This window comes from Megascapheus bottae, chromosome 3 (assembly GCF_031878675.1).
Source record: "Megascapheus bottae isolate mThoBot1 chromosome 3, mThoBot2.hap1, whole genome shotgun sequence".
Classification (NCBI taxonomy): Eukaryota; Metazoa; Chordata; class Mammalia; order Rodentia; family Geomyidae; genus Megascapheus; species Megascapheus bottae.
The window spans coordinates 26,023,733-26,045,557 of NC_143511.1; the positions used below are offsets into that span (position 1 = coordinate 26,023,733).

General features: G+C 45.7%; 1 protein-coding gene across 3 annotated transcripts in view; it reads left to right on the plus strand.

Annotated features, from left to right (window-relative positions):
- Kank1 (KN motif and ankyrin repeat domains 1) overlaps positions 1–21,825 on the plus strand; it is a 101,555-nt gene that overhangs the window by 64,453 nt on the left and 15,277 nt on the right. For all 3 annotated transcript variants that reach the window (XM_090329693.1, XM_090329691.1, XM_090329692.1), the window contains one exon: positions 9,873–12,554. In XM_090329693.1, the coding sequence (XP_090185819.1) occupies positions 9,873–12,554 (2,682 nt within the window). The remainder of the gene's footprint in view (positions 1–9,872; positions 12,555–21,825) is intronic.

Consider the following 21,825-nt stretch of genomic DNA (forward strand, 5'->3'; position numbering starts at 1 on the left):
TGAAAAATTTTTTTACAGGCTGGAAAGAATAACTAAGGACTTGACTTTGAGTTGAGTGAAAATTTCAGCTTTAGCTAGAGCTTTCACTTAAAGATGCCTTTGCCATTGGAGGTGGTGCGCGTTTGAGCTGGGAAGTGTTACGTGCTTTCCTTAAGTTCTAGATTTCCCTCCTTCATTGGTGGATCTTCTCTGCTTATTTGTTTTCAGCTCTATTTTCCTAATAGGGGGCTGCTTATTGTGATTAAAGCTGGTTTCGCTTTTTTATAGAAATACTATAAAACAAAAGAAGGGCTGGTATTCATACAAAAGTAGTTTTTAACCACTCCTCTCCCCAAATCCTGCATGGATATTTTTTTAAGCTTCCCTTCCCCTTCTTTTCCCCTGTGTTCTCCTTTCCTTTCCCTTCTCCATTCCTTTTTCCTCTCCTCCTCTGCCTTTTCTTTTATTCCTTTCAGTACTAGGATGGAGCCCAGGCTTTGTGCACGTGTTAGACTGGGATTTGGCACTGAGTCACATTCCCCCGTCTTTAGAGAAGCTCTTTTTGTTGCACTGTGTGATTGGTACCGAGCACTGGAAAGGAGCGCTTACACACTGCCTACCCTCCCGAGTCTCCAAGGCCATTCTAGTCCTGGTAACCGTGGCTGAGCCTCCTCACTCCCTTCCCTCTCACTCTCACCTGCTACTTGGTTTCTGGCCTCTTAAGTGGTGTCTGGAGAGAACTGATAGCATGGCGAAAGGGATGCTCTACTGGGGATGGCTCAGTCTTGCCAGGTAGGAGGCAGTTGGCAAAGTGAGGCCGACTGATACAGAGCAAGCTCATGGGCTCTGTCTGCCTTCCTTAGGCACACTGCATGAGACTTTATGTCAAGTGTAGTCGTGTTGTCATGCTGACATCACCCCCTACCTTCGTTTGTTAGTTGTAGGACTTGAACTCACAGCCTGAGCATTATCTCAGAGCTCTTTTTTTTGCTCAAGGCTAGTGTTCTACCACTTGGAGCCACAGTGCCCCTGATTTTTAAGTGATTCATAGACTCTTCTGCCTTGGCTGGCTTTGAACCATGATCCTCAGATCTCAGCCTTCTGAATAGCTGGCGCCTAGCACTGACCCTCTTATTACTGTTGTACACAGCAACAGGCCCTGGACGTTACTGTCCATGACTTACAACGTAGTGACGCAGGTGCTACCACTGCCCAGTTAGACAGTTGGAATAGAATTCAACTTGCCAGTGGCTAGAAAGCCGTAGCGGCAGGGGACACGGCATGTGGCTGGTTGTGACACAGGACACTCTGTCCGGGCACAGGCGCTTACAGCAGTGGATAGAAGAAAGCGGTCCGTTCTTCCCTTGGACAGAGTCGCAGGTCTAAGTGAGATTTCACCAAAGGTGGGGCATTGGTCCTGAGCTCTTAGGACAACACATCTGACTGAGACAGTTGGAACAGCCTGGTGAAATGTGAGCTGGGTGTAGGGCACAGGCTGAGAGAGGGCAGCCAGCTGTGTAAATTGTTGGGTTGGTATGTTAAGGTTTAGGGTGGGGGCTGAATTGGGCGTTTTAGGTTCTATGGAACTCTGGATATCTATGTGAAAGATAATAGAGAAGGGAATCAAAACTCCAGAAATTCTTCAAGGAAAGACAGTATTCATCAAATAATATACAATACAGGAGAGTGAAGACATCCACCCCTGAAACAAGGCTGCTTAATGTGCAAACTGAGCTTCTAGATGGCGCACTTAAAGTAGGATGCAAAGAGGAAAAGGGAAGGAAGGAGGAATGGGAGGAGGAAGAGAGGAGGTAGGAAAGAATTCAGATGCATTAAAGGAACTTCTAACTTGCAGAACATTTACTAAAGAACTTTCTCAGCTCCATCACCCAAATTCAGATTTCCCCGTGGTTAACTACATGTTTGAGTGAATGTACGTGGACACGGGTTGTCATGTGCACACATCATGTCTTTTTAACATAAAACAGCGTTGTGCTCCTTCTTGTATGGCTTACATAGTTTTCAGAAAAGAACCCTTTTGTTCCGCAGGAAAACTTTCAAGTAAGGGCCATTGATGTTTTTAGACATAGCCTTTTTGGGTGCATTTCCCAAGGCCATCGTGAGGCATGATGACAGGTAAGTCCAGATGGCGGCCAGCTTCCTCACTAAGAATGACTCACCTTCCCCTTTGGTAGAGGATCCTAAGCCACCACAATAGCCTGATCTTTGGTGGGAAAGTAGTCTACTCACTAGCTTTCACACCATGACAATTCCTGCTCCATTGGCCACTGTTGGGCTTTCTTCTAGAGTCACTAGCTGGCATGTGGGCCCACAGATTCCTCCTCACTTTGTCTCTTCCTATGATTAATTATGGCATTCTCATATTCACATGATCCAAGATTTGACCAGTGAGAATATAAGACTTTTGTTTTTTAAACCACACACTGGTGGTTCAGGGACAGTATACAAGCTCTGAGTTCAAGCCCCTCCCCCCGTGCGGGTGTGTGTGTGTGTGTATTCCTTTAGTAAGGACAAGAGCAAGATTAAAGTCTCATCTGCCACCTGCTCTTTTCCAACAAAAGGAGGAATGGAATGATTGGGTAATTCTTGTGACTATTGTGGGCTCCCTAACATGAACTGCCTTCCTCACCACTTTGACGTACGGTGGGTTGCTCCTTGGGTCTAGAAGAGCTTAAGGCTAACAGTGTCTTTGGGAGAGACTTCCTGCTGAACGTGTTCAGAAGGCAGTCCTGTTGCAGAAGTTGAATCACTAGCACAAATTCCCTTTCAAAGCCCGAGTAATTGGCCTCCTGAGAGCTCTGGCTCCGCTGAGTTCATCCTGCTGAGTTTCTTTTGTGCTCCCTGGTGCAAGCTGACCAGACACTTCCTGACTGCTCACAGCAGTAAGATGCTCACTGCTCTTTGCCCCTCAGAGTTGTGGGAATCTCTGAGAAATTCTTCAGTCGAATACATCCTGCGCTTCCTGTTTTGGGAGTAATGCAAAGTCCTTCAGTGTCACTAGTGAGGGACACACTCTGGTGAAGAAAAACATGTGACCTGTGCATGAGGATGTTGTGCACAAGGGCAATTTTTATTCTTCATGAGGTCTGTAGAGATAATTGGGCCTAGAGTGTGAGGTAGGAAAACTGGGACAAAGAAGTCATGGTATTACGACTTAGCAGATAGAGGGTGCAGTTAAATGCCCAGACACAGGTGGGCCCCAGGACTGGAGAAAAATAAAAATGTGCTTGTTGATGCCTTTGGACCTCCAGATTCTTCTAGTGAGCAACGTAATGGTGATTTAAACAGGCAGAGGTACTGTATTCTTGGCCCCAAGACTGGGGGGGGGGGGTCTCTATGTACTCATCCCCTCACCTGTCCATCACCTGCACTGCCTCCTCCCTGCCTTACCTTCTCACAGCCCTCACTGACCTGCTTTTCACAGCTTCCTGGGCACTGTGTTCTGTCTTGGTCACTTCTTGGCATATTGTCTCAGTGCCTTGGTGACTGACCTCATTCCTCTTAGGTTGGCCTAGCTGGACTGTAGCTCATATGATTGCTTGTCAGTAGAATTCTCCTGCCCCTTCCACAGAATAGGATTTTTTCTTGCCCCCCATGAAGTTTTGTGTAATAAAGGGAGATGTGGTACCAGGCATAGTTTCCAGTGCTGCATTTCTAGACATTCAGAAAATTCTCATAAACCCCAGGGCAGCCCTCCAGTTCCCAGGGTCTGGTTGGAAACCGGCCCTTGCAGAATTCCACATTCAGACACTGCCAGTGGGTTTTTAGCTGTGTGAAAACAGGCATAGTTCTGTTAGTCCAAACAGGCTAGAAGAATTAAGAGTCTCTTTGTAAACCATGTAAGAAGAACAACAGCCAGCTATTGGGATTTTTTTGTTGTTGTTGTTGTTTGTGGGGCTTGAACTCCCGAGCCTGGGTGCTGTTTCTGAGCTCATTTTTTGGTCAAGGCTAGCACTCTACCACTTTGAGTCACAGTTCCACTTCCAGTTTTCTCCTGGTTAATAAGAGTCTCGGGACTTTCTTGCCAGGGCTGACTTTGAACCATGATCCTCAGATCTCAGCCTAGTTTTTATACTTCCTTGTTCTTATATGTAATTGTTTTTATAGTAAAAAGAAAAAAAAAGTGTATTGTAATTCCTCCTCAGTTATGAGTTGGCATTTTTCTTTAAAGTTGTAATCTTAATCTGGGAAGGATAAGGTGAGGATGAAAGTTCCCTTTCATGTATTTAGTGCCCAGGCAGGCTCTTCAGGAGGTGGATACTTGCTAGGATTCACAAAGCCCCTTTGAGACCCAGATTCCTCCTAGTACATTGTTTCTTGGTCCCTAGATATGAACTCATGGCTCAAAGTAGCAACTAGTTCCAACCATCACATTTGGATTCCAGGTAGCAGGATGGAGGAAAGAACCAAGAAGAGAGGTCAAAACACTATTCCTGTGTCTTTGAAGGGAGATTCCAGAGGGTTAGTACATGACATTTCTGTTTATTACCATACTAACAGTAAGGAAGAATAGGGAAATATGAGAAAATGGGAGAGTGCATACTAAGGAGTATCTAGCTGTGTTTGCTATGGCTAACTACTTTCATGTCACATACTGAGCTTCAAGCTGATTTCACTACATTCATTTTGCTTTAGTGAAGAGTAACTGTGAGACTTCTTGTGATAGTTTTAAAAAATGAGATGTAAATTCCAGGAAATGAAAACATATTTCTTTTTTTTTCTTTGTTCCTATATTTTTGTTTTCTTTTTTGTCTTGTTAGTTTGTTTGTCTTTGGGAGGGTGGGGGGCACAAAAATGAAGGGACAGAGTGAACAAATACAGTGGTATACACTGGATACTATGTTGAAAAAATGAACTATATAACTTGTTGGGCAGGCGGGGAGGGAAAAATTAGGAGAAAGTAAGAGAAGGGATGACTTTGTCCCAAAAAGAAATGTGCTCTTTACCTGACTTATGTAACTGTTACTCCTCTGGACATCACCTTTGTAATAACAACAACAATAAAAGTAATGCAGTTCATGTTCCATATAGTGTATACTGAATACCATGACTGCATCTATCCATCCTTCTTCATTTCTGTGCTCTCTCCTGCCCCCTCCAAAAAAGAAAACTCAAACACCGGTAACAATAAATGCAATGCAGAGAGTTGTTAAACATGAAGAACAAACTAAAAATGATATAACTTCACACTAATATTTCAAGAATAGTAACTATCTTTGAGACATAATTGTTTTCAAAGTTTATTCATTTGTGTATTCTCTCAGGGAAGATTTATCAACATGGGCCTGTTCCCACATTTTATTAAGTGGCATGGGGTTGAGAAAGGAGAGCAATAAAGGATTTTTTAAAAATAATTAGTTAGCTGTGTACAGTGGCTCACAAATAATCCCAGCTATTCAGGAGGTAGAGATTGGGAGGAGTGGTTTGAGGCGAGCCTATGAAAAACGTTAGCAAGCAAGACAAAATAAACCAGGTATGGTAGTGCATGCCTGTGATGCCAGCTACTTAAAAGTGGCCTTTACACCTGCAGTTCTAGCTATTAGGGAGGCCTTAGGGAAGAGGATGGTGGTCGGAGGTCAGCCTGAGACCCTGTCTGAAAAATAACCAAAGTAAATAGAGGTGGGGCCATGGTTCAGGTGATAGAGCAAGTGTGAGTCTGAGTTCAAACTCCAGAACTATCAGTCAATCAACAAACTTGTATTGAAAACGCTTGCTGTCTGACAAAATAATAAGACATCCAGATGTAGTAAGTTGAGAAGTACTTAGGTTAGCATCTACTAGTGCAAGTGTAAAGATGAGCTAGAAAGCAGGAAATAGAAATACTTTGTGTAGTTCTGGAATCATTGGTACTGTAACTAACTGTGTGACTGATAACTTGCCTGAGAACAAATCTGGGCTTCTCTATTGTTTAGGTAGAAGCATAGATTGCAATTCCTTTGGGTTGCTTGATAAAGCTTGATTACTGGAAAGTAATCAAGCCTGGCGTGGTTAAATTCTAACTTCTGGGGTCCTCAGGGAAAAGTCCAAAGTCTATCTGAGAATGTGACAGCGTGATCCTGGCCTTTGGTGATTTGTACAAGGTGAACTTGAAATAACCAAGAATGGGCCAGTTATGTGTGACCAGAATTGTACAGGGTTCTGCTGTTTTGGGTATCAGCTTGCTCATCATTTTTCCTGATGCAATTTCCTGTCAAAAAGTAGCTCTGTGGAGCTGGGAATTTGGCCTAGTGGTAAGAGCGCTTGCCTAGCATACACAAGATCCAGGTTCGATTCCATGGCTACACATACGAAAAAGCCGGAAGTGGTGCTGTGGCTCAAGTGGTAGAGCTCTAGCCTTGAGAAAGCTCAAGGACAGTGCTCAGACCCTGAGTTCAAGCCCAGGACTGGCAAAAATAAAAAATAAAGTAGCTCTGTGAAGGAAACAAGTCAGGACTTCATAGGAGACATTTTCTTCCTTTTATGGTCAATGACTTAAAAAAATTTTTTTAACTAGCATTTACTACTTCTTCTTTAGAGACGGGTTTGCTTTAATAATTTTCTCTAGAGCTCTCTATCAGTGGCATCCTACTGAGATCCATTCCTGCTGGTTACCTGGTAGGCACTGGCTGAGAAGGTTCTGGAGCCGAGGAGAACAGTAGCTGATTGTAAGCCTGCCCTTCCTCAGGTGACAGGAGCTGAGGCCCTGGCTCTGTGCTCCGGAACACAGCCTCTTTTCATGCTCAAATGGCCGACAGGGCAAGACAGAGTGTCTCTGTGGAGATGATACACACATTGCTGGCTTTATTTGCATTCCTGGCAAAAGCTGGAGTGAAGGGCACACTTTTTTTTTTTTTTCATAAGACGCCTGGCCTGGCTTCCTGTTCACAGCCAGAAAGCAGGGAATGCTGGACAGCTGAGCAGGCTGGGGGAGGAGGGGAAGGACAGGGAGGGGAGGGCAGCCACCGCGAGCCTTCATTGGTGAGAACTCCGCCTATGGCATTGTGCCTGGGCCGGCCCCGGTACGTGAACATTGACAGGTTTTTCCTTATGGGGTGAGAATCAGGGTTTCTCGGGCAGAATCTACTACCAGGACACACTGTACATGGTAGGGAAGGAAGCCCCAGTGAGTCCAAGGATTTGGGATCCCCAATTCTGTACTTCAGCTAGCCGGTAAGATCTTACTACTCTCTCTTTGCTTAGGGAATGTCAGACAGCCCTGCAAACAGGTCTGGCCGCATATTTTGAGTGAGCGGGCTCTGCATGTGGAGTTGAAAGTGAGCACAGGGACAGCACAGAGTGTGGAAAGTCACATTCTATCAGCCTGAGCACAAGTTTCCAGGCACCAGGGTCTGGATTCCGCTCTGGCTGAAAGGAGACATTCAGAGGTCCGGAGTCTTTCTTTCTAATAGAATTCACTGCCTGCCTGCTTCCCAATGGAAACCTCATGCCTATCTTCTAGTGGCCAGGACAGCTTAATATTGTTTTATTGTTCGTGTTTTGGATTGGGAACTGGGGTGTGTGTGTGTGTGTGTGTGTGTGTGTGTGTGTGTGTGTGTGTGTGTGTGTGTGTGTGTGTGTGTGTCTGAGAGAGAGAGAGAGAGAGAGAGAGAGAGAGAGAGAGAGAGAGAGAGAACACACTCCTCTTTTCCCTAGTATTTTAATTTGAGACACAAAGAAATCGATACCCTTTGTTTGTTAACCTTTTGGGTACTTTTCAGGATTCAAAAGTTAAGAGGCAAAAGCCCTCTGCTCTGCATAAGCTGTAATGTTAGCAGTGGGGATGTTTCCCATCCACGGGTACAGGGATAGATGGCTTACATTTTTGCTCCCTGCTTTGAGGCAGAGCTTGTTAGCGTAGCTCTAGGAAAACACATTACCTAATCCTATAATTTAAACAAATGAAATGGCTTTGCTTTTAAATTTGAAATGCATAGCTCAGGTCAGCAGCAACAAGTCCTGTGCTTTGAAAGGTTCCTGTGTTTTTTTTTTCTTTTTTTTTTCAAATGTTTGGTTTAGCCAGAATAGCCTTTACTTATGGCCACATGGTCTGTAGTTGGGAGTGCAGCTTTGGCCTTGCTTTTTCATCTATGTAGATGGCTCATAACCAAGTGTTCCTTGAAATAGTGGGTGTTTTGTCAAGAAGGTTAAAAAAACAAGTTCAAAGTGGAGAATACTTTGCTTTTTTGGCTGTTGTTATTTGTGTGTCTGTCTTTGGGTGTGTGTGTATGTGTGTGTGTGTGTGTGCGTGTGTGCGTGTGTGCCCATGTGTACCAGTGCCTGTGTTTCTTCTATCCATCCTGGGGCCTGAACTCAGGTTTGGGTGTTGTCCCTGAGCTTTTTAGCTCAAGGCTAGCACTTTACTACTTGAGCCACAGCTCCATTTCTGGCATTTTAGTGGTTAATTGGAGATAAGAAGCTCAAGGTCTTTCCTGCGCAAGCGTACTTTGAACCTTGATCATCAGATCTCAGCCTCCTGAGTAGCTAGGACTACAGGTGTGAACCACCAACTTCACTGTCCTTTCTTGTTTTTGAGTTGAAGTCTGTTGTTAGACTTAATTCTAGCACTCCTGACTGTCAAGGTTAATCACTCTGTCTGTGCCCCTTCTTCTGAGCAAGAAGGCAGCAGCGGAGCACAATAGAATCCTGTGGAGATAGATAGGTACTGAGTGGCTCTCAACCACCCATAGAAAGTCTGCCTAGCCCACCAAAGGGGGAATTAGGGGAGAGGGAAATGACACCCATGCATGTTCCAGGTCTCCTGGGTCTGCTCCTACCTACTACTGCGTTAGTCTGCTGATGCCAGCATTTTGTGTCTCAGATAACAGTTTGTAAACTAGGAATTATTTCGGGGGGGGGGCGGGGGGAGGATGTCAGGCATGTGCTGGTCTTGGGCTTAAACTCAGCGGCTGCATGCTGTCCCCGAACCTTTGTGCTTAAGGCTAGGAGTCTTCTGCTTGAGCCATAGCTCCACTCCTAGTTCTTTTGATGGTTAACTGGAGATAAGGGTCTCACAGACTTTCTTCCCCTGCTGGCTGCCAGCTGCTATCCTCAGATCTCAGCCTCCTGAGTAGCTAGGATTACAGATATGAGTCACTTGCTCCTGGCTTAGGAACTACAGAGTACAGATGAGGTAGTCCATGTGACAATGCTTAGCAACTCTGTGTGTGTGTGTGTGTGTGTGTGTGTGTGTGTGTGTGTGTGTGTGTGTGTGTGTGGAACTAGGGCTTGGATGTTTCCGCTCAGGTACACTTCAAACTTCATTCCTTTTGAAGAGCTGGGATTACAGAGGGTTGCTACCTGGATTTTTTAAGTTTTATTAAATGCATTCTCTTAAATATATTTAGGAAAGATTTGTCATGTGTTTGCCTCTTCAAATCATTCCCATTACATTATTTAATCTTGTGAATTAATTTCTTATATCTCCATTTTTTAAAGGAAAATGTGAAAGTTAGGAGAAGTCTGTTATGTTACCAGCTAAGTTATAGATCTGGGGGAAAAACATAGATCTGTCACTCTTGAGTTTTTACCAGTTGGCTGTGCTGCAACATATACAATTAGTTTTTACCAAAATACATAATGAATAGACAGGTTCCAATGGCTCACACTTATAATCCTAGCTAGTCAGGAAGCTGAGATCTGAGGATTGAGGTTCAAAGCCAGCCTTGGGCAGAAAAAAAAACAATCCAAAAAGATTCTTCTCTCTGATGAATAACTGGGGAACTGGAAGCATGGCTCAATTGGTAGAACATCTGCCATGAGCCCTCCTTCCCCCCCCAAAAAAAAAAAAACTAGCAAGAGCTAAGTGCCCTGAGTTCAGCCCCCATACGTACTGGTACACTCCCCCTCCCTCTGGAAAAAAAAGACGCATTGTAATAACCTTTTCTCTCTTTTAGAAAAAGAAAATGCTCTGAATGGAGACCATGACAAGGAACCGAAAGACCCTTACTGTGTGGAGACACCCTACGGTTATCAGCTAGACCTGGACTTTGTCAAATACGTGGATGACATACAGAAGGGCACCACCATCAGGAAAGTCAACATCCAGAAGAGGCGGAAGCCGCCTGGGCCATGCCCGGATTCCAGGGCCACGTCAGGCCAGCGAGGCTTGTGGACTTCCACCGAATCGCTTTCCTCCTCCAACAGCGATGACAACAAACAGAGTCCCAACTTTCTCCTAACCAGAAGCCACGTGACGTCAACCCCCATCCCAAGGCCACCCGCCCCTCTAGAGACCTCACCCACTTTCCTTACCGTCCCAGAAAGTCACCAGCTGCCCCCACCCTCCCCACAGCTGCCCAAGCACAACTTTCATGTCACCAAGACCCTGATGGAGACCCGGAGAAGACTCGAGCAGGAGAGGGTCACCATGCAGATGGCACCGGGTGAGTTCAGAAGGCCCCGGCTGGCTAGTTTTGGAGGCCTGGGATCCACCAGCTCTCTCCCCTCTTTTATGGGTTCTGGTAGCCACAATCCTGCCATGCAGCTTCAGAACGGATACCAAGGCAATGGGGATTATGGCAGCTATGCCCCTGCCGCTGCCACCACCTCCTCGATGGGGAGCTCCATCCGCCACAGCCCGCTGAGCTCCGGGATCTCCACCCCAGTGACCAACGTGAGTCCCATGCACCTGCAGCACATCCGTGAGCAGATGGCCGTCGCCCTGAAGCGCCTGAAGGAGCTGGAGGAGCAGGTGCGGACCATCCCGGTGCTTCAAGTTAAGATCTCGGTGCTGCAGGAGGAGAAGCGCCAGTTGGCCACGCAGCTGAAAACGCAGAGGGCGGCCTCCCCGAGTGACGCCTGTGGGGTGCGGAAACGCTCCTACAGCGCCGGGAACGCGTGCCAGCTCCAGCTGCTCTCCCGGGCCCGGAGGGGCAGCGGTGGCGGTGGGGAGCTGTACATCGACTACGAGGAGGAAGAGATGGAGAGCGTGGAGCAGAGCACGCAGAGGATCGAGGAGTTCCGGCAGCTCACAGCTGACATGCAGGCCCTGGAGCAGAAAATCCAGGACAGCAGCTGCGAGGCCTCCACCGAGCTCAGGGAGAATGGGCAGTGCCAGCCTCTGGAGTACAGATCTGTGGCCGTGGGGGGCGATGAGGACATGAATGACACCATCGTGTACCACAGGGGCTCCAGATCCTGCAAGGACGCGGCGGTAGGAACAGTCACAGAGATGAGGAATTTGGGGGTCGGCGTGACAGAGGCCATGCTGGGAGTGACAACAGAAGCGGACAGGGAAATCGAGCTACAACAGCAGACCATCGAGGCCTTGAAGGAGAAGATCTACCGCCTGGAGGTACAGCTGAAAGAGACCACCCACGACCGGGAGATGACTAAACTCAAACAGGAGCTCCAGGCTGCAGGATCCAGGAAAAAAGTGGACAAGGCCGTGATGGTCCAGCCACTGGTCTTCAGCAAGCTGGTGGAGGCCACAGTGCAGACCAGAGACCAAGTGGTTGGCAGTCACATGGATCTGGTGGACACAGGTGTTGGGACCACTGTACAGACCAGTAGTGTAGGCATCTCCTGCCAGCCCGAGTGCAAGAGTCAGATGGTGGGGCTGGAGCTGCCCATGAATGGGTGGATTGTTAAGGAGAAGGTGGAAACGCATGACCGATGCACGGGGAAGTCAGTGGAGACCCAAGACCAGAGTGTGGGTGTGGAAACCAGCGTCTGCGAAACAGGCAGCAACACCGAGGTGTCTGGCAGTGACCTGACGAGCCTCCAGACAAACCTGCATCTCCAAGACGTGCGGTCCATCGGCTGCGGAGATTGTTCTGTCGACGTGACTGTCTGCTTTCCCAAGGAGTACACCTCGCGTGGCGTGAACACCGAAGCTGTGGGCCAGGTGGAAGTTGCTGTCATGGCCATGCCCCTTACCAGGAGCCAGCACACCAGCATGGCTTTGGGTCAGCTGGACCAATCTACCAGCACTGACCAGGCCATCCTCATGGACTCCTCCACCAACACGTTCCTCAGTACTCTGGACAAGCAAACCAGCACCCAGATAGTAGAGATGCGGACGGTGGCCGTGGGAGAAGGCCGAGTGAAAGACATCAACCCTTCCACCAAGACAAGGTCTGTGGGTGTTGGGACAATGTTTTCTAGCAATTCCGAGGTGGACAGACCATCCGCTGTGAAGACCAGAGAGTCAGGTGTGGGGCAGATAAATATTCACGACAACTACCTGGTTGGTCTCAAAATGAGGAACATAGCATGTGGATCGCCACCGTTGACTGTGGGGCCAACAGGTAGCCGGAGGAGCGTGGGTGTTGGGGATGAACCCGTAGGGGGACGCCTTGTGGAGGGTCCCCAGACCCCGGTGGCTTCTGGAATGATGACGGGCTTGGATCACTACATCGAGCAGGTGCAGAAGCTGCTGGCCGAGCAGCAGATGCTGCTAGCCGCAAACTACAGTGAGCTGGCAGAAGCTTTTGGGGAACCTTACTCACAAATTGGCTCCCTCAATTCCCAGCTCATGAGCACCCTGTCCTCCATCAACTCTGTCATGAAGTCCGCAAGCACAGAAGAACTCAGGAACCCCGACTTTCAGAAAACCAGTCTGGGTCAAATCACAGGTAAGTGAAAAGAAGTTGATGCGTATTTTGTTTTCTGGGTGCTGCCACGAGATTCCATAGACTGGGAAACTTAACAAAGAATAAGGGTTTTTCCTAAGCTCTGGGTTGTGGAGATTGGCAAGTCCAGGGCATGGCCCTGGCATGGGGTGGGCCTTCTGGCTCCATTGTCACAAGGAGTAGGTGTCATGGAAGGTGCACGAAGATCACATTTGCAGGTAGGGGATAGGAAATAGATCAGGGTGGGGGCTGTTTGTGATAAAGGACTCGAGAGAATTCTAAAAGCAATGTTTCTTTTCCCTCTACTTGTTTTGATAGATACATACATTTTAGTCTTCCTCATTCTGTTCTTTCCGCTATTTGTTGGGAATCCCTGCTCACCGCTGCTTTATCTTTAATTTTATTTTTACTTACTTATTGTTATTACTGTCATTATTATTATTATTACTATTATTATTATTATTATTTTGTCAGTCCTGGGGATTGAATTCAGGGCCTGAGCACTGAGCTTGGGCTTTCTCCAGGCTAGAACTCTACCACTTCCAGCTTTTTCTATGTATGTGATAGCAAAGAATTAAACCTGGGTTTTTGTGCATGCTAGGCAAGCACTCTACCACTAGGCCAAACTCAATCCCTATTTTTTTAATTTAAGAAATTTCCCTGGAGACTTTAGAATGCAGAATCTCCCTGTGAGCTTCTGTTATAGGTCACTTTCCTTGGTGCCAGGTGCTGCGTGTGTCTAGGAAAGCACCTCATGTCTCACCAACCCTCTGCCACTTTTCTCAGTGTCCATTTCTGATATGCTAGTGACCTGATGCAGAGTATTCATCAATTCAAAGTCTAGTGAAAGAAGTACACTACACATGCCAGTAAGCTGTCTCTAAGACATTGAGTCTATTTCCTTTTACATTCTAAAAGGGCAGTGATGAAAATGGACTGAACTAGATTCTTTTTATTTCTTCCAAGCTTTCTACTTTCAAATCTGAGCAACTATCAGTTTTTAGTACTGGTGCCACAGACAAATTATTGTAGAATAAGATTGTAGCTGATGTTTGGGGGATTTGCCTTTGTTTGTTCGTTGGTCATGGGGCTTGAGGTCAGAGCCTGAGTGTTGTCCCCTGAGATTTTTTTTCTCCAGGCTAGTGCTTTAACATTTTGAGCCACAGCTCCACTTCTGTTTTTTTCTGATGGTTTTCTCAGATAAGAGTCTCAGGGACGGCACCGGGAGTTTGGCCTAGTGGTTAAAGTGCTTGCCTAGCATGCATGAAGACCTGGGTTCGATTCCTCGGTACCACATACATAGAAAAAAGCCGGAAGTGGTGCTGAGGCTCAAGTGGTAGAGCTCTAGCCTTGAGAAAGTCCAAGGACAGTGCTCAGGCCCTGAGCTCAAGCCCAGGACTGGCAAAAAAAAAAAAGAGTCTCAGGGATTTTCCGACTTGCTGGCTTGGAACTGTGATCCTTATGTCTGAGCGACCTGATTAGCTAAGACTACAGGCAGGAGCTACCAGCACCCAGTGGTGGTGGTGGTGGTATGACGGGGAGGGGTGCCTTTTAAAATCCAAAGAATTGGCTGTAACTTTAGCTACTCAGGAAGCTGAGATCTGAGTTGAAAGCCAACCTGGGCAGAAAAGTCTGTGCCATCCTTATCTCCAATTAACTAGCAAAGCGCCAGAAGTGGAGCTGTGGCCCAAGTGATAGAGCACCAACCTTGAGTAAAAATACCAAAGGACAAAGCCCAGACACTGAGTTTAAGCCCCCCAAACAGCACACACACACACACACACACCAAAAAAAAACCCTACTAAATATACAGGGTAGGTTGTTATAGAATAAACAAGGTTAAAATGAAACATGGACTTAAACAAAATCTTAAGTAAGTCACACGTCTGATGTCTGCTTCTGCATCTTTTTTAAAAAATCATGATGTCAGATATTGAAGTCAAAATAAAATTCTTGACCACCTCAAGACCCTGAGGACCCATTGGTCATAAAAACATTTTCCTCCCAGCCTTCCTCCTACCTCCCCAAACGGAGGTTTCTTATTTCACATTCTTGCCAGAAATATCAGTACTGGAATAGTTTCTGCACGCCCTCTCCTTCCCTCCACCCCCAGCCCAAGCAGAGAGACCAGGGTGGAAGTTTTGTCTGCCTTGATGGCATAGCTCTGACCCTACAAGTGAATGCCTAGTTAATCAGCTAAAGGCCACAAAACCTGAAGCAATCAGGAATGAAAGAATAAATATTTTGAGTGGCAGCCCCCTCACCACACACACACACACACACACACACACACACACACAAGAGCAGCCTGAGAGTATGTCTGTCGTTCACATTACATTTGTCTTGTTGATCCAATGAGGGTGGAATTCATTTAGGAAGTCAACCCACGGTGTGTTGTACATAGGCTGCAAATTAAAGCAGCTTGCTCTAGTAAGGCAAGATTCCTAACATGCATGCTGTGAAGAATGAAGTGTGGCAGCATGCATGCTGGGTTGCAGTGCACATTTGACAGTTCAGGGTGTTGCTTTCCCACAGAGCAAGACTCAACTCTCTACCAAAAGGAGTCGTCGAGTACAGAAACATTTTCATTCATTCACACATGCACACACATTGGGAATTTGGGTTTAATGTCTACCAAAGAGACTATAAATAATCAGTGTATGAACCTAAAACTAAATTTAGGCCCTGAAGCCAGACAGTCTGATTCAGATCCTTTCTTGACCACTTAGGACAAGTTGTGGTTTTTTGGTGTTTTTTTTTCCCCTCCCAGGATCAGCATGCAGATTTGGTGAGTCAGTGGACTAAAGCATTAAGGTCACCTGAGGCACTGTGTCCATTCTTGGTAAAATCTGGCCAACACTGGTTTTTTTTGTTATTGTTTTGTTTGGTTGGGGTTTTTGTTGTTGTTGTTGTTTGTTTGTTTGTTTGTGTCCATCCTGGACTTGAACTCTGGGATTGGGCACTGTCCCTGAGCTCCTTTTTTGCTGAAGGCTGGTGCTCTACCACTTGAGCCACAGCACCACTTCCAGCTTTGTGATTAATTGGACATGAATCAAGGACTTTCTCAGGTTGGCTTCAAACTGCAGTCTCAGCCTCCTGAGTAGCTACAGATTATAGCCATGAGCTACTGGAGTCCAACTTGGCCAGCATTATTTTTTGACCACTTATAATAAAGGGAAATGGTGATAACTCTTTTGGCTTTTGGGGGTTTGGTTTTGGTTTTGGGTGGTGGTCCTGAGGTTTGAGCTTGGGGCCTTTCTTTATACTACACCACCCTCCTTTTTTGTTGTTGTTGTTGTTGTTGTTGTCAGTCATGGGACTTGAACTCTGAGTTCTTCAACTCAAGGCTGCAGTCCTACCCCTTGAGCTATAGTATAGTGTCACTCCCAGTTTTCTGGTTGTTAATTGCAGATAAGAGTCTCACAGACTTTAGTGCCCCAGCTGGCTTTGAACCTTGATCGTCAGATCTGAACCTCCTGAGTAGCTAGGATTACAGACATGAGTCACCGTGCCTGGCCTCTCTTTTTTCTCTTGTCATTTGTTGAACGATATTAAGGCCTCATGGTCCTATTTAAACCTAATACACAGTTGAGATAAGCCCACAGCACCACCACACTCAATTCATTAGTTGAGATGGAGTCTTCAGAACTTTTTGTCCAGGCTGTCCTTGAACCATGATCCTCTTGATCTCTGCCTCCTAACATAGCTGGCTCGTGTGTGCGTGTGTGTGTTTACCAGGGGCTTGAACTTCAGATCTGGGTGCTGTTGCTGCCCTCTTTTGCTCCAGGCCAGTGCTCTAGAGCTTGAGCCACAGTTTCACTTCCAGCTTTTTGTGATTAAGAGATAAGAGTGCCTGGGACTTTTCTTTTCTGCCCCGGCTGACTTTGAACCATGATGCTCAGTTCTCAGGCTCCCGAAAAGCTAGGATTTATAGGCCCAAGCCATTTGTGCCTAACTTGGTCTGTCGTTTTGGGGTTTGGGGGTTTGTTTTTTTTTTTTTTTTTTGCCAGTCCTGGGCTTGAGCTCAGGGCCTGAGCACTGTCCTTCTCAAGGCTAGAGCTCTACCACTTGAGCCTCGGCACCACTTCTGGCTTTTTTTTTCTATGTATGTGGTACTGAAGAATCGAATCTGGGTCTTCGTGCATGCTAGGCAAGCACTCTACCACTAAGCCAAACTCCTGGCCCCTTGGTCTATCGTTTTTAATCCAAAATCTTGATCTTTATAATTCTTCATAATCCCTGTGGCCTCTCCCCATACCCCAATGATTATGCCCCCTTAGCCAATAATTTTATCAAGAAAAAAAAAGTTCAGGCAAAAATGAGAAAACAAAAGTAAGTATGATCTATTTTTCATCCCAGTATCATTCTGTGAGTGTTAAAACTCAGTTTGTTGGTGCCCCCCCCCCCCCACAGAGTTCTGCTTACATTTCCTGGAGTTGAGAGTTTAGTTTGTCGATGGCATCACTTTTTAGTATGCTAAACATTATTTTAGCAGAGTCATAATGCCTAACACTCCAGTGCAAAGAACTAAAATTATAACAGGAGTATATGCTCATAAACGAGCAGTTCAGAGGAGCATGAAACATAGTTGAAGCCTCCCTCAGGGGCCTGTGTTATCCTGGGCATTACAAGTATGCAGGTATATTTTCTTTCTCTTTCCTTTTCTTTTTCTTTTCTTTTGCCAGTCCTAGGGCTTGAATTTCGGGCCTGGGTACTATCTTTGAGGTTTTTTTTGTTTGTTTGTTTGTTTTTTGCTTAAGGCTAGCGCTCTAGCACTGAACCACAGTTCTACTTCTGCCTTTTTTGATGCTTAATTAGAGATAGAGTCTTAGGGACTTCCTATCTGGGTGGCTTTGAACCGTGCTCCTCAGATATCAGCCTCTTGAATAGTTAGGATTGCAGGCGTGAGCCACCAGCTCCTGGCTCTATTTTCTTCTAACCAAATGTGGATAGTCCATATTCTATGTACCTTTTTGTTCATCTAAAAAGTCCCCTTTTCCCACAGTATAGAGACAATGACATGATTTTGATGTAGCCAGAATGTGATGGTAACCAAAGGCATAATTCAAAGTATTTTTCTAGAATTGGTGGCTCATGCCTGTAATCGTAACTGCTCAGGAGGCTGAGGTCTGAGGTTCAAGCTTAGAAGCCAGCCTAGGCAGACAGGAAAGTCCATAAGACTCTTCCCTCAGAAAGCCAGAAGTGAAGCTGTGGCTCAAGTAGTAGGGCACTCGCCTTGAGCACGAAAGCTCAGAGACTGTCACCCAGGTCCTAACTTCAAACCCCAGGACCACAGTATATGCACACACACAGTGTTTTTCAATTCCCAGTAGTGTGAGTTCCAAGTACGAATTTCTTTCATGGAATTAAAGTGTTCAGAGGAAACAAGTCTTAGACTCACACCCTTTTGCCTCAGCTAGGATTTCAAGCCTGGGCCATCACACTTGACTAAGAAAAAGTAAGTTTCTGTTGCACCAAAAACTTTAAGATGTAATATTTACTTTTCCTGTTAAACAGATTGGATGATTTGCATCTGAGGAATGAGTATTTATTTTGTTGTGAATCTCCCTCCTTTTTCCTTCTAGAAATGCGGGGGTACGGGGTGAGGTTGCAGACAAATGACTTGCAGTTGCAAATACTCTAAGAATATGCACTCTCGCTAATCATATGCAAACAGAACTTAACTGCCTGCCACACCATTTATAAAAACCTCATCTTTCATACTCAAACAAAAGAACTGCTTCATAAATCAACTTCTGTGTTTACAGTCTTGCTTATCTTAGATTTGTTAAAAAGCTTATGATCTAAAGTCATTCCCATTAGCTGTGAAAATGAGTTTGTAGAGAGAGTTCTGAGCCAGAGGAAAATAGGGAAATGAACTTGTTACAGAATGGCCATTAAGAGTTATCTCCTGATTCAAATTTTATATATATATATATATAATTTGATATTTGATATATATCATATATAATTTGAACATATATGTGTGCATGTATATATGTACATGCATGCGCGCGCGTGTGTGTGTGTGTGTGTATATGTATATGTATATGTATATATGTGTATGACTGTCTTACTGGTTCTCTTTTTGTACCACTTTTTAAAATGCTTTAAGAGCCTCAAGTAATCCAAACCAAGCCCCTAATATTGTGCTAGAAGGCCTACTGGTAATGGCTGCATTGGGCTACAGAGTGTCTGAGCCCATGTCTTGTGTTGAATGGCAAGTTTAGGTTTGCTTTTTCGCCCAAAGTTCCTCCCAGCAGGCCTTTTCTATAAAAGTAGCTCTCCTGATGTTTCCCATGGGACACAGCTGAGTAAAGTTCTCCCACGTGGACACCCTTCACCATCTGTCACCCAGTAGGTGTCCCCAAAGAGCACATGCTAGGGCCCGCACACCACCCCACTGAGCTCCATATATCCGCAGCCTGCAGATTCTTAACTTGAGGGATTTTTCTGTGGAAACTGTAATTTTTGTCAGATTCTCAGAAGTATGCTCGGATGTGTGGCTCAAATGCTAGGGTACTTAAGGAAGGGACAAACAAACAAAGGAAACAAAGGAATGAAAGAAAGAGAAAGAGAGGAAAGGGGGAAAATTCTCAGAAGTGAGAACTAATCTTCTGACTTGCTGAAATTGTTGATCTACTTTATCAGTTGGAGACCTTGGAGAAAGCCACTGAAGCCCTGTGTGAAAGATCAAAATCTTCAAAAGACTTAATTTCATCCTTTCCCTTTCAGTTGACAAACTTGCTTTTTTTTTTTTTTTAAATCCATCATGGGGCTTGAACTTAGGGCCTGGGTGCTGTCCCTGAGTATTCCCACTCAAAGATAGCTACCACTTTGAGTCATAGCCCCACTTCCAGTTTATTGTTGGTTAACTGGAAATAAGAATCTCACAGATTTTCCTGCCAGGGTTGGCTTCAAACAGTGATCCTCAAATCTCAGCCTCCTCTGTTGTAGGTATGAGCCACTGTGCCACTGAGCTTTCAAGCTGGGTATTAATAACATTCAAATAAACTAGAAAAGATTCAGATTTACTTTGGCTTTTGTGGGGAAAGAGGGGTCATGGGGCTTGAATTCGGCCTGGGCACCATCCCTGAGCTCTTCAGCTCAAGGCAGTGCCCTACCCCTGGGTCTCAGTATTGTCTCTGAGCTCTTCAGCTCAGAGCTACCACTTGAGCCAAGCCCCATGTCCGGTTTTCTAGAGGTTAATTGGAGATAAGATTCTTAGCCTCCTGAGTAGCTGGGATTACAGGTGTGAGCCACTGTGCCCGACTACTTCGGCATTTTGACTGAACAAATCCTAAAGTTAGGGTTATGTCAGGAGATGAATACTTTTTAAGAACTGCCAGGACACTGAGCGCTGAGTGCTGTCTCACCCAGGACAAATGCAGTGGCTGGTACTGGCACAGGACTACAAGCTGTGCCCTTTTCTGAACAGCAAATCATTCATTCACCTCTCAGTAAAGATCTCCACACAGCCTATACTGCCCCATCTTCAACTGATAGCTGTGCTTCCTGACACCTATATGCAAATTGTCCTGTGGCCACACAAACATACCAGGATTGGAGAATGTATGGTCCCTGTAGGAAATGTGAATGCTCACTGTTAGGTTCTCAACTAGAAAGTGCTCTGCTTAGGGCCGGGAGTTTGGCCTAGTGGTAGAGTGCTTGCCTAACATGCATGAAGACCCGGGTTCAATTCCTCGGTACCACATATATAGAAAAAGCCAGCAGTGGTGCTGTAGCTCAAGTGGTAGGGCACTAGCCTTGAGAAAGTCTAAGGACAGTGTTCGGGCCCTGAGTTCAAGGCCCAGGACTGGCAAAAAATAGAAAAGAAAGAACGAAAGGAAGAAAGAAAAAGCGAAAGAGCTCTTTTCAGTTGCAGTCAAGATCTCTGAGGTCTGTGGAGGAGAGGGGACCTCACAGCATATTTTATTTAACCCAGTTTGACTTCTTATAGCCTGTTAGCTTGGGTTTTCTGGGTTAAGTCTTGGGAGGGCATGTAATTAAATGTGGGTGGGGTTTGTGAGGCAAATATGATTCTTAATGCACGCTTTTGCACATCAGTTTCTAAGCAAATGTGGGTATTTTGGGGGGGGTTGGTTGTGGGGCTTGAACTCAGGATCTGGGTGCTGTTCCTGGGTTCTTTCTACCCAAGGCTAGCATTCTACCACTTTGAGCCACAGCACCACTTCTGGTTTTCTGCTGGTTAACTGGAGATAAGTCTCACAGATTTTCTTGCACAGACCGGCTTAGAACCATGAGCCTCAGATCTCAGCTTCCTGTGTAGCTAGGATTAAGTGTGGACTTTGGGTGCATTCCTGACAGCTGTTTAATGTATTCCCAGGAATTATCAGAAAGGCCCTAGAAATTAAACCGCAGCTGTGACCTTTCATGTTTTCTGTCTTGGATTTGGGTTGACCGTTACATTGGTGGCAGAGCTTTGAGTGGACAGTCTGGAAAGAGAGTTTGCAGCTATGAACTGTCCATGGGAAAACAACAGCTATAAATAGGAGGTGAACCTTGATGAAGAATCTCTCCGATCTGTTCCTCAAGCTAGTGTTTGGTCTAGAAAGGCTGAATTCATGTGAAGCCCTTTTTCTTAATGGAAAGAATTATTTCAGAGCCTCATTCCCCATTCAGGTCACTTACAAGACAACTACTAGGCCACTGTGGGAGAAAACACCAAGAAACAGGAGAAGGGACTCATGGAGTTCACATTGCCCAGGAGGGGACATGGGAAGCTGAGAGAAGGGAAAATTTTAATCTAGACATGATGGACAGAAGAGGTTTGTCGAATGATGTTCTGGAAAAAAAATTACTGCAGAAGAAAGAGGGTTGGGGCCCAGCCTTGCAGAGAGCATGGGAGGAAGTTTATCATGAAGGAGTTGAAATTTCAGGCACCATAAACAGGTGTCCTTCCTTAGAGTCTCTGGACAACTCTGAACATCATTTGGGGTAAGAGGATTGAGCAGGACCACAACTACCTGCAGCAAGAAAACTGCCACAGACATTATAAAGGACCTACACAGGCCTCACCAGCAATTGGCCTAGGATTGCAGGGGCTTTCCAAGGTCCTTGTTCTAAACCAAGGGCCCAGACCTGTAATCTTAACTACTCAAAAGACTAAGATCCAGAAGATAGTAGTTTGAAGCCAGCCCAGGCAGAAAAGTCTATTTAACTCTAGGTTCCAAAATAATCAACAAAAGTCTGGGCAGGAGACATGGCTCAAGTCGTTGAGCACCAGCTGAGCAAGCAAATCAAGCTAGCTTGA